The sequence below is a fragment of the Acinonyx jubatus genome, chromosome D3 (genome assembly GCF_027475565.1).
Source record: "Acinonyx jubatus isolate Ajub_Pintada_27869175 chromosome D3, VMU_Ajub_asm_v1.0, whole genome shotgun sequence".
NCBI classification, from domain to species: domain Eukaryota; kingdom Metazoa; phylum Chordata; class Mammalia; order Carnivora; family Felidae; genus Acinonyx; species Acinonyx jubatus.
This window is the reverse complement of record NC_069392.1, coordinates 14021117-14033934: the sequence shown is the minus strand read 5'-3', so window position 1 is coordinate 14033934 and position 12818 is coordinate 14021117. Positions and strand designations below refer to the sequence as shown.

Below are 12818 nucleotides of genomic sequence, written 5' to 3'. Positions count from 1 at the left end.
GGCGGTGGGGTGGCCCTGTTTTTGATGGACGTTCTAACAAGCGGGGGCCCCTCCCAGCACCAAGCCTAATAGGCCGTTATACAGTGTGCATCACGGAAAAGCTAGCTGTGCAGACGTTGGCAAGAGATTTACATTCTTAGCGGAAAAATCGGCCTAGGGCCAGGTGAGTACCAAGGGGGATGTGCCCCACTGCCTTCCAAAGAACACGTGGGAGGAGGCAGAGTCCTGGGGACACCGAGCCTGGCAGGCTTTTGAGAATGGTCTGGGGCTTCTTCTCATCCGCCAGAACTTCTGGAGGAATAAACGAAGTGTCCTGGGTAAGAACCATGGACTCCTTAGCCCTGCGGGTGTGCCCCGAACTGAAAGGAATAGAGCCAGGGTTTCCAGAGAAAACCAGGTCCTTTCGGCAGGTGTTGTGGTCGTTGAAAAATTATCCCTGGGGAAGCCAGTGTTTCCTGTGTTGTTTCTCCTGAGTGGGCCGCGAGGGGCAAGTTTGCTCAGGTTTGGGCTCAGGAAGACCAGCGGCCAGCCAAAGGGCCACTGCCTCAGGCTGCTTAATCAGCCCCCAAGCCTCTGGGAATCCCCACTGGCTGGGGTGCCTGCTGCTCCCTCACTGGAGCTAAAGAAGCCGTGGGGCAGGACACTCCCAGCCCCCATGCTGGGAAGGTGGGTCCCTGGCCCTTGAGCGGCTAATGACCGTGGTGCTCACGCCTAAGTGTCCGGGGGCCCTGTGGGTGTGCTGGATAAAAATGCGAATTTCTGGCCCTGGCCTGCTGCTTTCTGATTGAGCAGCTCTGGGTGGGGCCCAGGAATCTGCATTTTCCCAGGAAGCCCAGTCGCTGTCGCATACAGGTGGTCAGGTCTGTGCAAGGAACTTAACAGCCTTTCGTGTCATTGGAAACCTCACACCATCCGCAGGGGCAGATTTTATCAGCTCCGCTTTATGACGGGGAAAAAGGAAGTCTCAGAGAAGTCCCGTGGCTTGCCCAAAGTCACACAGAGGCCAGATTTCCACTCATTTCTTCTGATTGTTAAGCCCATCCTATCGGCCAGCCTCTCTGCCCTCGCGGCTGCATAGGAAGCCCAGGTGTCTGGCCTGTGCAGAGTAGCTGTGACCTCTCCCTTTTTCTGACTCATCCATTCCAAATTCCCCGGGGGAAATAAAAAAGGCACTCTCCACTGAGGATCGTCACATGTTGTGTGCAGACAGCTGAGGCACACGTAGTTTAGCCTGTTGCCTTTATCACACACACGTAAGGAGACAAGCCAAAACATCACGGTAGAATAGGAGGGCGTTGGATATTAGGAGTTGAGACACCTGAGGTTTAACCCTAGCTCTGCCTGGCTGTGTGATAGAGAGCCGGGCATCTCCCAGGGTGACCAGTCAACTCTGTTTGCTGGGACTGAAGGACTTCCCAAGGGGACTTTAAGTAATCTCTGCACCCAGTGTGGGGCTCCAGCTTACAACCTTGAGATCAAGAATCACATGCTGTACTGACTGAGCCTGTCAGGTGCCCCCACCAAGGGGACTTTCAGTGCCCAGACCAGGGAAGTCCCAGCAAGCCGGAATGGGTGGCCCCCTAGCATTTCTCTTCCATGAACCTCAGTGTCCCCCTTAGCACAGGAGCGTGGGATTACCACGATCTCCCTTTCAGCCCCTTCATTGTATACGATTCTAGACGAGAGTGGCCTGCACTAATAGGTCTGTGTGCACACCAGCCGAAAATGCACATAGAGACGTGTCCCAGTGGGACCCAGTGGGACCTCGTGGGAAGGCGGGGCAGCGTCAGGAGCCACTCTGACCGCTCTCCCCTTTCCGCCCACAGAATGAAGAGGGCCACGACGAGGCCGAGGAGTCAGAGGACGATTTTGAGGAGATGAACCTGTCCCTGCTCTCAGCCCGGAGCTTCCCACGCAAGGCCAGCCAGACCAGCATCTTCCTGCAGGAGTGGGACATCCCTTTTGAGCAGCTGGAGATTGGCGAGCTCATTGGAAAGGGCCGCTTCGGGCAGGTGTATCACGGCCGCTGGCATGGCGAGGTGGCCATCCGGCTGATCGACATCGAGAGGGATAATGAGGAACAGCTCAAGGCCTTCAAGCGGGAGGTGATGGCCTACAGGCAGACGCGGCATGAGAACGTGGTGCTCTTCATGGGTGCCTGCATGAGCCCACCCCACCTGGCCATCATCACCAGGTCAGTCCTGCCGGGGATCCCCACCCGTGGGTCCGTCCCCAGAGCTGTGCCTCTGGCAGAGTTGAGAAGTGGGGGTTTCCGGTTGACTCGTCGTTCCGGTGAATGGAGCGTCTCCAGCTCTACCGATTCATAATTGTGTGGTTCTAAGACTTGAGAGTCCAGGAAGTGCTTTTGATGGTAAAACTCTTTGGCAGAGCAGGGCCACGGGGAGAGCACTGAATGGAAGTTAGGAAAGTTGGTTCTAGATCCCCCCCCTCCACCCCCGCCGTGCCCCGAGTGTTTGTGAAACGATACCGCCGAGACTCACTGTCTCCACGTGTAAATTGAACGGATTGGGCTAAATCGGAAGTTGGCAGGCTTTTTCTGTAAAGGGCCCAGTAGAGAATAGTTGTGGCTTTATGGGCCAGACCGTTTCTGTAGCAACTGCTCCACTCTGCCACTGTGGTGGGAAAGGAGCCCCAGACAAGATGTAAGTGGATGTACGTGGCCGGGTGCCAATAAAACTTTACTTATAAAAGCTGGATTTGGCCCTCGGTCCCTGCTGTGCCGATTCTGGACTAAGATTCTGACAGCTGTTACTCTGGCTTTCGTTAAGGCAGCAGATGACATGTGGAGAGCTTTACCATTGCTATCTTAAATATCCAGGGTCCGCGGTCGATACCTGCACAGAAGGGGTAATTAACAGAGAACGGACATTAAGAAAACGTCAAATGATAGCAACTTTCCTGAACTTGCTCTCTAACCTCACCCAGTGACATGGGGCATTGGAAAAAAAAAAATAGCTTTGGTTTCAGTCGAACAGTTGTGAAACTATCCTTTGGTGTGTGTTTCACCTCTGGCTTCCGTTCTCCCGTTGCATCAGGACTGGCCTGTGATGCCAGGAGTCACTTAGGAGCTGTCTGCTTCCCATTCTCAGCTCAAGCGATACGATCTCAAACACGCAAGCCTCTCCTCTCGGCAGGTGCGTAGCAGGAGCTGTGAGCTCAGGGAAGAGCTGGTGTGTTTCGGGTCTGTTCCCTTGTGATACAGAGCATCCTTGAGTCCATTTATAAGACCTCAGTGGTCAGAAGAAAATGGGTTATTGTCTGTCATCATTGGTTATGCAGATGATGGATTGACTGGAACCCATGTGTCAGATGGTAAATGTTTTCAAAGGATTGGATTTCAGGAGATGGCTCTTCAGTCCTTAGACCAGGGTAAAAATGGTCGTCCTCCACTCTAAAAAGGACAGAAGAGGCTCTCAAATAACCAGCTCAGATCAGATGTAGGGGCTGAGCTGTTCCCATGAAGTGAGTGCATCAGTAAGCTTTTGCTGAGTAACAAATTACCCCCAACACTCAGAGTTTTCCTCTCTTCTATGGACAGTTCTGTGCTGAGCCAGGCCCAGTAGCTGGGCTCTTGGATATGTCTGTGGTCAGCAGGCAGGTCAGACAGGGGGCTGGTCCTTCTTGGATGGCCTCATTCACATGGCTGCAGGTTGACAGGTTATCAGCCGGCATGCCCCGATTCTCTTCCTGATGGTCTCTTATCCCCCAACAGCTTAGCTTGGGCTCATTCCCATCGTGGTCTCAGGGTTCCAAGTGAAGGAAGAGGTCAGGCCCTGATGGGCAAGGGCCTTTCCCTCCTCTGTCTGTGTTGCATTGGCTGACGCACATTGGCCAAACCAAGTTGCGTGGTCAACCTAGATTCCCAGCACAAAGAAACAGACTCTGCCTCTGCATGGGAGGATTTGCAGTGTCACGTTACAGGGACATAGATGCAGGGAGGGGGACAGTTTGTGGCCACTTCTAAAACCTGTCACCACTCCTTTCCTCCTCTGTGATCTAGAATGTATCATTCTCGTGCAGAGCCCTTTACTTGGGGTGCATGCCGCTGGCCTTCTGCCCCACTGCTCCCACCAGTCCATCACCCCAAATTTCTCTCTGGTCAGCTCCTCACCTTCTGGCTTGTTAACTCCTCTTTTTTACATCCCCAAACGAAAAATTTGAAATCCACTCTCTCCTCTCCTTACCTGGCTCTTCTGAGAACCTGTCGCCTCCCGCCCTCTGACTTGCTTGGTGTTATTGGTGGATCCCAGTTCCCCGAGCCTCCCTCACCCCTTTCCCAGGGGCTGGCTAATTGGAAGTGGACAGATTCAGTTAGCAGCCATCCTTGAAGAACGAGTGGTCATTATGCAAATGTGTCACTCATCCCGTAAGCCAGCTGCGTTTCTGGCCCTTTTCTGTTATGTACAAACTCTGTGCCCCCCCTCCCCCCCTCCCCGAGCGCATAACTGCCTGCAGGTTTCGCAAATAGCGCAGCCTTTTCCTGGCCCCGTGATAAAGACTCTGCAGCTTTGGGACATGTAATTGGTCTCTGAAGTGTTTTGGTATTTTGCGTGAAGAAGCCAGATGAGCCCCCGAGTGGCATTTATACCATATTATTGTGTCATTACATATTTATCTTAGGGAGGGGCCCTGTGCATCCCTCTCTCCCATTTAGTACCGTCCACTTGTTGACCATCAGGTCTCTTCTCTGAACGTTCAGTGTGAAACCTGGTATTCGAGTAATTGGATTAATCACCTGCATCCGCATGATTGGCTGGCGGAGGTTGATGGTTGGACAATAGCCAACCAACTGGAACAATTTTTGGACCCTGGATTTATTTTACAGAGAACATAAGACCAGATAATTACCTGGCATATTCCGGCTAAATTCACAATGGCGTGTTCTAGCCAATTACTTAGTAATTATCATCGAAGTTAACAAGTATTTCTAAGATTAGCTTCCTTGTAATGCGATGTGTATGGCTCTTGGGGAATGAGTAATAACCAACTAGTTACCCAATTGCTATACCCACAAATACAATTAGCCGCAGGATTGCTAAATCGTTCCACGATTGGGTCATTATGAGATTATTGCTAAAGCTATTGGCAGTCTGCGCCATCCCTCATTTTAAAAACTCCAAATGGAATTTGAAAGCCGACAGAGTTGAATGAAGACACCTCCCATCGTTCTGCCTTGCTGCAGCGTTCCCTGGGCCTCAGTGTCCCCATCTGCTAATGAGGAGGTAGACATCGACGCTCGTGGCAGGGTCCCTCCGACTCTGACAAAATGCTTTGGTTCTCGGGGGATGGGCTGGTTTGAGAAGCAGCCTGGAACAGCTCTGGAGCAGGGCTTCTGGAAGTATGGTCCCCCCGGGTCCCCTGCGTCAGAGCCAGCAAAGGGAAGAAGGTCTTTTAAATGCAGAGGCCTGAGTGCTACACCTGTATTAGTTTCCCAGGGACATTGTGATTAGCACATACTTGGTGGCTTAAAATGACACACGTTTAGGGATGCCTGGGTGGCTCAGTGGGTTAAGCATCCTACTCTTGATTTCAGCTGAGGTCATGATCTCACTTTGTGAGTTTGAGCCCCACATTGGACTCTGTGCTGAGCCTGGAGTCTGCTTGGGATTTTCTCTCTCCCTCTGTCTCTGCTCCTCTCTCTTTCTTTCTCTCTCTCTCAAAATCAAATAGGCATTTTTAAAACAACACACACTTATTGTTCTGCAGTTCTGAGATTGGAAATCCAGAGTGGGTCTCTAAAGTGAAGGGCTGTTCTCCTTTCTGGAGGCTCTGGAGTAGAACGTTTCCTTGTCTTTTGCAGCTTCTAGAAACATTCTTTGCATTCTTTGGCTTGTGGCCCCTTCCTCCATCTTCAAAGGCAGCATCGTAGCCTCTTGCTTCCATGGTCACATAGCCTTCTTCATGGTCACAGGTCTCACTCTTACAAGGACACTTGTGATTGCATTTAGGACACAGCCACCCAGAAACACCTCTCATTTCAAGACTCTCAGCTTAAAATTTTGTTAATGTTTATTTATTTTTGAGAAAGAGACCGTGTGTGAGCTGGGGAAGGGACAGAGAGAGAGGGAGACACAGAATCCGAAGCAGGCTCCAGGCTCCCAGCTGTCAGCACAGAGCCTGACGCAGGGCTCAAACCCATGGACCGCGAGATCACGACCTGACCCGAAGTCGGACGCTTAACCAACAGAGCCACTCAGGCACCCCTCAAGACCCTCAATTAAAATCACATCTACAAAGTTCCTTCTGCAATATTGAGGTCACAGTTTCCAGGGATTAGAACCTGGATATCCTCAGGCTCCAGTTTTCAGTCTATCACATCACCTTGGACCTAGTGAATCAAGTCTGTTTGTAGGTTAAGACTTTCTAACCAAGCCCCCCAGCCCATTCTAATCTGACTAATATTTGGGAACCACACCTTAGGGAGTATTACCAGGGAGTACCTACTGTGTACCCAGCATAGTGCAGAGGGAAATGGAAACAGGGAAGTTTTTGAAAAAAAAAACAAAACAAAAATAGACCAGACAAAATTACAAAATAATCAGGATCTCAGTGGGAAGAAATTTATTTATCCGGTGGTGACAGGAACATGGACCAACCTACCTCAGTTGGGTGCCATGGAGACAAAACCAAAGCAAAACGCTACAATTGACGTCGCCGGGAGGGCCTCATTAGGGGGGGCCTGATCCCACTGAACCATCGGGGCCATGTTACAGATGTGGAAACTGAGGCCAAGAGAGGAAAGTGGGACCAGGACAAGAGCACAGGTCTCTGTGAATGCACTGCACTGTCTGACAGCTTGCAAACCCCATTGTCCCCCAAAGCTTGTCCATTCGGTCATTCTTTCATTCACCAGATATTTAGTAAACGCATTACGTAGCAGACACTTCTCTGGATGCGAGGGGATGATGGTGAGCAAGACAGATGTGGCCCTTGTTCTCAGAGTCCTGTCATTCTAGTGGGGGAGACAGACTACTGCTAAGTAGTAATGAGATCGTTTGAGTAGGATCATTTGAGTGTGTTGAAGGAAATAAACCAGAGCTGTGCCGCAGAGGGACGGGGGGACTGGAGTTATCTTAGGCGTGCATTGTGTGTGGGAGGATCCAGGCAGCCTCTCTGAAGAAGTGACATTTGGGCAGGCACCGGAGTGTGAGGAGCCAGCTGTGCAGACAGGGCAGGGCACACCCAGTGGAGGGAACAGCACGTGCAAAGGCCCGGGGGTAGAATGAGCAGGATGAGCTTCAGACTGGAAGCAAGACTGTGGTGGCAGAACATGGTAGAGAAGGACGAGAGGGTAGCTGGTGAGGAAGGAAGCTGGCGGGAGCCAGCCTGGGGCCAGGAGGGGTGCTCAGGCCTGGTTGAGGCGGGCACTTTTTAAAATAATACCAATGCCTGCAACAGTCCCTCAGCCTCAGCTCTGTGACATTTATAGGGGTCTGGCCTGTGCGCTGTAGAATGGTTAGCAGGATCCCTGCCCCCTGCCCATGAGATACAATGGTACCAAGTCCCTAGTTGTGAGAACCGAAAATGTCTTCAGATATTGCCAGGTGTCCCCTGGGGCAAAGTCAGCCCCCAGTTGACAACCAGTGCCTGAGAGTCTCTGATTTAATTAGTCCATATAGGCCTGGGGTTTCTGTACAAAACCTCCCCACATGACTCTTTCTGGCAGCTGGGAGACCCCCCCGAGACCCTCTCCTGTAACGGCCTGGAACATTGGCGAGAGGTCTGGATTTTATGCTCAGGGAACCAGGCGGGTGGTGGGCCGGGGAAGGGGGAGGGGTGGGCAGGAACTGGTGTCTTCAAGGACAAATAAAACCTGAGAAACTCCCAGAATAGAGGGCGGGGGCCCAAGGGGAGTATTTTGACAGCCGCCGAGGCAACAAAAGCTCAAGGAAATGTCAGTGTATCGCCCCGGCTTCCCGCTACGGTCAGAGCAGATGACTTCACCAGGCGCCAGCATTCTTTCCCCGCAGCCCAGCCCGCTGCTGCCGGAGGCCAGACCAGACTGGGAAGCGTTGGGTTGTGAGAAGCCCCGCGTGCATGGTTGCTGTTTTGAAGGTATGCACCAGCAGCGGGGGGAAGCCACCGCTAGGGAGGGAGAAGCCGCCCCCTTCTTCCCAGAAAGGTATCACAACGTCCCAAGGCCCTCATTAGCTCCCGCTGCAGCCCCTCCAGCCCCGTCTCTGGAAAGGAAGAGACGGTGAGCTTCGGGGGGCCGGGCAGAGACTACAGCTCCATCACATGGTTCCTTCCCTTGCACCTGCAGGAGGCACAGCTGATGCTCATGTCTGAAACCATTTCCCTGCTTGAGGGGCATTTATATTTAATGTGGATAAATGCAGAGCACCCAGAGTAAACCAAAAAAAAAAAAAAAAGCAGCAGATTCCACCAGCCTTCAGCAAGCGCTTCGCTTCAGGCCAGGCGCGGCGATCTTCTCCCATTTATGATTGTGCCCACTTAACAAGTGGGAAAACTGAGGTCAGACGGGCACAGGGAGCCCCCTGCCCGGGTCATAGAACAAATAACTGAGAGACCTTGGAACGGAGCAAACGTGTATCTAAACATCAGGCCAGCGTGTTGCTTCTTTGCCCTGCCCTGCATCAGCCAGGGCAAAGGGAGTAGGCAAGAATCTATCGCGGGAGTTCGCCACCGCTGATCACATCACACTTACCTGGGGGACTTGGTAACCGTACGAGAGCGAGGCCCCATCTTAGTTCAACGAGCCAAAGCCTCTGTCTTTTTGATTACGTTCCGGAGGACGAGATACACCACAGTTTGAGAGCCACTGGAGTTTTAAACTGGTTTCATTTCTTGTGGCTTTGATTCTGTGTATGTACTGAAATGTCCTGTAAGTGCTGTGGGGCCAGCACACACACACGCGCACGTCTTGCATATACACTCCATGTTACATACTTTCCCTCTCTTGCTCTTCATCTTACAAAACACAGTTACTCACTTGCTCATTCCCTTCAAAAGACTCATTTTATTAACATCAGCAGTTCACTAAGTTCCCATAGCCCATAAGCCCCCCATCGCCCTCCTCCAATCTTTTTCTAGAATCCCCAAATTGTTTAAAGCCATGCTTCATAGTGTGTGGACCCCTGGCTAGCATCACCTGGGGACTTTTTAGAAAAGCAAATGTAAGGGGCGCCGGGGTGGCTAATGGTTAAGTGTCCCACTCTTGATTTCGGCTCAGGGCACGATCTCATGTTCAAGCCCGGCTTCGGGCTCCTCGCGGAGTATGGAGCTTGCTTGGGATTCTCTCTCTCTCTCTCTCTCTCTCTCTCTCTCTCTCTCTCTCTGCCCCTTTCCTCTGCTTGCTATCTTACTCTGCAAGGGGGGGAAATTTGTTTAAAAAAAAAAGAGAAAGAAAGGCAAATGTAAGATAAAGAATCCCCTCCCTCCCAACCGGAAGCTCTGGGGGTGGGTCCAGCTCTCTGGGTATTAGGAAACCCTTCAGGACCCCCTTCCGTGCACTCGAGCTCAGAGCCATTGCTCTAAAGAAACAGGTTTCCACCTCCTACCCTGAGTGAGCAGACTTTTCTGCTGCCGAGAGCTGCATACCCCGATACCTCCTGCACCCTCACCGAGCGATTCTGCCAGGCGACACTGAGAGGTGAGCAGCTGGGTCCAGAAGAGGTGAGGGCCGGGAATGTCCCAAGGTGAAGACCAGCAGGGGCCTGACAGCCACCGATTAGCTTCAGTGCTAACATGAGTTCACCGCCTTCCGCAGACACGTATGGGACCCTGGCTGAGTGCCAGACCACGTGCTGGGTGCTCAGAACATAGTTCCTAGAGTTCATGCAGAGACTTTCCATTCCAGCTAAGGAGACTGTCAGTAACAAGTGAAACAGACAATGAAGTAAAATAATAAAGCATTGCATTAAGTGCTATGAGGGCCACAAACAGGGAAGGTTCAGAGTGACAGGAGGGGGTCAGAAGAGGTGTCTTAGAGGAGGTGACATTTAACTGAGACCTAATGGTGAGCAGCAGAGAAAGAGCAGTCCAGGCAGTGGTACAGCAGGTGCAAAGGTCCTGAGGTGGGAATGAGATGGGCACGTTTGTGGGCCAGAAGGAAGCAGGATGGTAGGAAAGGGGCTGCGGGGCCTCAAAAGTACGGATAAAGGTGTGGAGTTTATTCTGTTGCATCTGGAAGCCAATGAAAGATTTTAAACCAGAGTCACTCACACCCCCCACCCCCCCTGGAAGTTTCCTGATGGCCTGGCTGCTTGCTGCCTCCTCTTGCACTGAGCAAGTTGGTTGGGTGTATCAGACTCATTTGCTTGAGAGCAGTGACAGCATCAGCCCAGCCCTGAAGGACACACACAGAGGAAACAGGACTCTGGGGTGTCCTGACCGTCAGTGTGGTGTTCCCACCTGTGTGGGACTTCAGGAAAGACGCCTGAGCGGTTGCTCTGCATTTGTGAAGTTGAAGATGCTTTCTCCGGGATGCGAGTAGGAGGGAGCAGGACAACAGGGGCATTACGTAAACATCTTATTGGGATACAGGGCTTGGGATGTGCGCCCCAGGAAAGAGAAGGAAGGACAGGATTCCCCCACTGCTTTCAGGAAGATTTTTTTGTTTTAGTTTCTCATTGGGCTAGTGTCCTCTGTCCCACCCAGTCGCCGGGTGCCCAGAATCTGAGTACAGTTTTGCGGTCACGTGAGGCTGACTGTATCCCCCATACGCACGCGATAACCAGCCGCACCCGTCTCTCGGGGACAAGGTAGTAATGAAATCCCGTGGGGCCTCATTTGCACATCATTCCAAATCTGGTCAATATCAGGAGCTATTTAATAGATGATGTTCAACTCTAGATCAGTTCTTGTTTTTCATGCCTTCAAACCTAATAGCTCCAAGCTGCAGTATTTAACAGACAAATGAAGGGCTCTGCCTTCTGCTAAGACACTAGCCGCTCCGTGCCCGAATGAGATCTTGACTTGCTTTTCCTGTAACTCTGTACTTGTGGGCTTTCTGATGTTTTTTTTCCCTCCAGGCCAGTTTGATTGTCCTAAATATAACATACAGGAGTGGGGGAGGGGGCGCTGAGCACATGGAGACTCTGTCCCCCCTCATCTACTAGAATCGGCTTCCTTTCATGTTCAAAGAGCTGAATTGCTTTCCCTTTATAAAGCACAGCTGAAAAGGTTTTTTGTCTGTGGCTGCCTTTAATTGTGCTAGAATGTAGAGCACCCCGGGACTTTTGTGAAGGAAGCGCTATAAATGCACTGCATCATTATCATTATTATTATTAGCATCATCGCATGTACATTGCATACGCCTGTTGGTAAATGATCACATGACCAGCAGAGGACTTGCCTGGGTGAAGACTTTGCCACTGGCCACCATGTTCCTCGAGTCTCAAAGATCCTAAATTAGCGTGCGTGCCATCTGTCATCACTTAACAAGTAACTTGTGTGTCTTACCGCCCAAGTGAAAACTCGTTTGTTAGTGAGAATGCGGATCAGCAAAAAGAACATGAAATTCACCTGTAATGTCTGCAGCCGGAGGCAGTCACATTAGCATTTCAGTGTATATCCTTCCAGGCAGTTCCCTCAGTGTGCGTGCAAACTCAGTTTGTATTTGTCAGAGTAATGGTAGCTGCTGTAACAAATAAGCCTTAAAGCATTAGGCGGCTTTACACAATAGAAGTCCATTTCTTGCTCACAGAATAGTCCAAGGTGGGTGTTCCTGGGCGGGAGGTGGCTTTTCCTTGTGTGTGGGGGGGATCCAAGACCAATTCCATCTTTTGGACCCATCCTTAAGGCTCAGGGACCTCTGCCTCAGCTGAGGAAAGAAGAAAATACATAGAGGTCACATGCATCCTACCCATGCGTCACGGGCTGGTACCGTCCCTTGACCACACCTGGCTGCAGGGGAGGCTGAGGAAGAGCCAGCCAGCTGTATTCCCAGTAGGAAAATGACATGGGTTTTGGTGACGAGCCAGCAGCTCTGTGACACACATTTGTGGATAGTTCTTCTACCCACTGAAGACAGACTCACCCTGCAGCACTGGTCTATGACTTGCTTGTTTCACCAAATAGATGTATGAACACTCCCTTTTGGGGGGACTTGAGTCTACAGCAAATTTCTTCACCTTTATGGACCTCTGTTTGTTCACCTGTAAAATGGGATGACCTTTTTCTCTCTTGCAAGGGAGTGATAAGAATCAGAGATCAGGCTATAGCCCAATGCCTCCTATAAGCAGAGGTGCTCAATACCTTGTGTCTCCCAGCTGCCATCGTAATAATGATGATATTCTAACAATGATGATGGCGATAAGGATAGCGGCAGAAGCAAGTAAGAGTAGCAGTATTTTTTCTCCTTGGCATCCTACAAGCCCCAGGTGTTTTGCGTTGATTATAATATCAGATGATACGAGGTGATGGCTGTAGTCTGACCTCTGGGCCTCGTAGCCCAGCTCTGCTCCTGGCTTGTACGTTGGCCATGTTACCTAACTTCTGTAAGCTTCGAGCCATCCGTAAGGAGATGTTGAGAAAGGAGCTGGATATACTGCTCTCCAGCTCAGATGGAAGGTTGCGGCTGGAAATAACCGTGTGTGAGTCATCTGCATAGAAGTGGTGATTGAAGCCGTAAGCTCCTGTGGAAGCTGAGGCCATCCAGGGAGGAGCAGGAGGTCGCCCAAGGACGGAGCCTGGAGCATTCCAGCGCTGCGTGTCTTGGTGGGGAAGGGTCCCCGTGCACAGGGGACTGAGGAGGAGCAGGCAGGGCTACAGGAAACCAGAAGAGCCTGGGGTCCTGAAGCCAGTCCCAAGCGGTGCCCCACTGCCCACCCCCA

At 51.4% G+C, this 12818-nt stretch overlaps 1 protein-coding gene across 5 annotated transcripts in view; it reads left to right on the top strand.

The window, feature by feature from the left end:
* The window catches only part of KSR2 (kinase suppressor of ras 2), a 436140-nt gene that overhangs the window by 360935 nt on the left and 62387 nt on the right, over positions 1-12818 (top strand). For all 5 annotated transcript variants that reach the window (XM_053205478.1, XM_053205476.1, XM_027043814.2 and 2 more), the window contains exon 14: positions 1827-2194. In XM_053205478.1, the coding sequence (XP_053061453.1) occupies positions 1827-2194 (368 nt within the window). The remainder of the gene's footprint in view (positions 1-1826; positions 2195-12818) is intronic.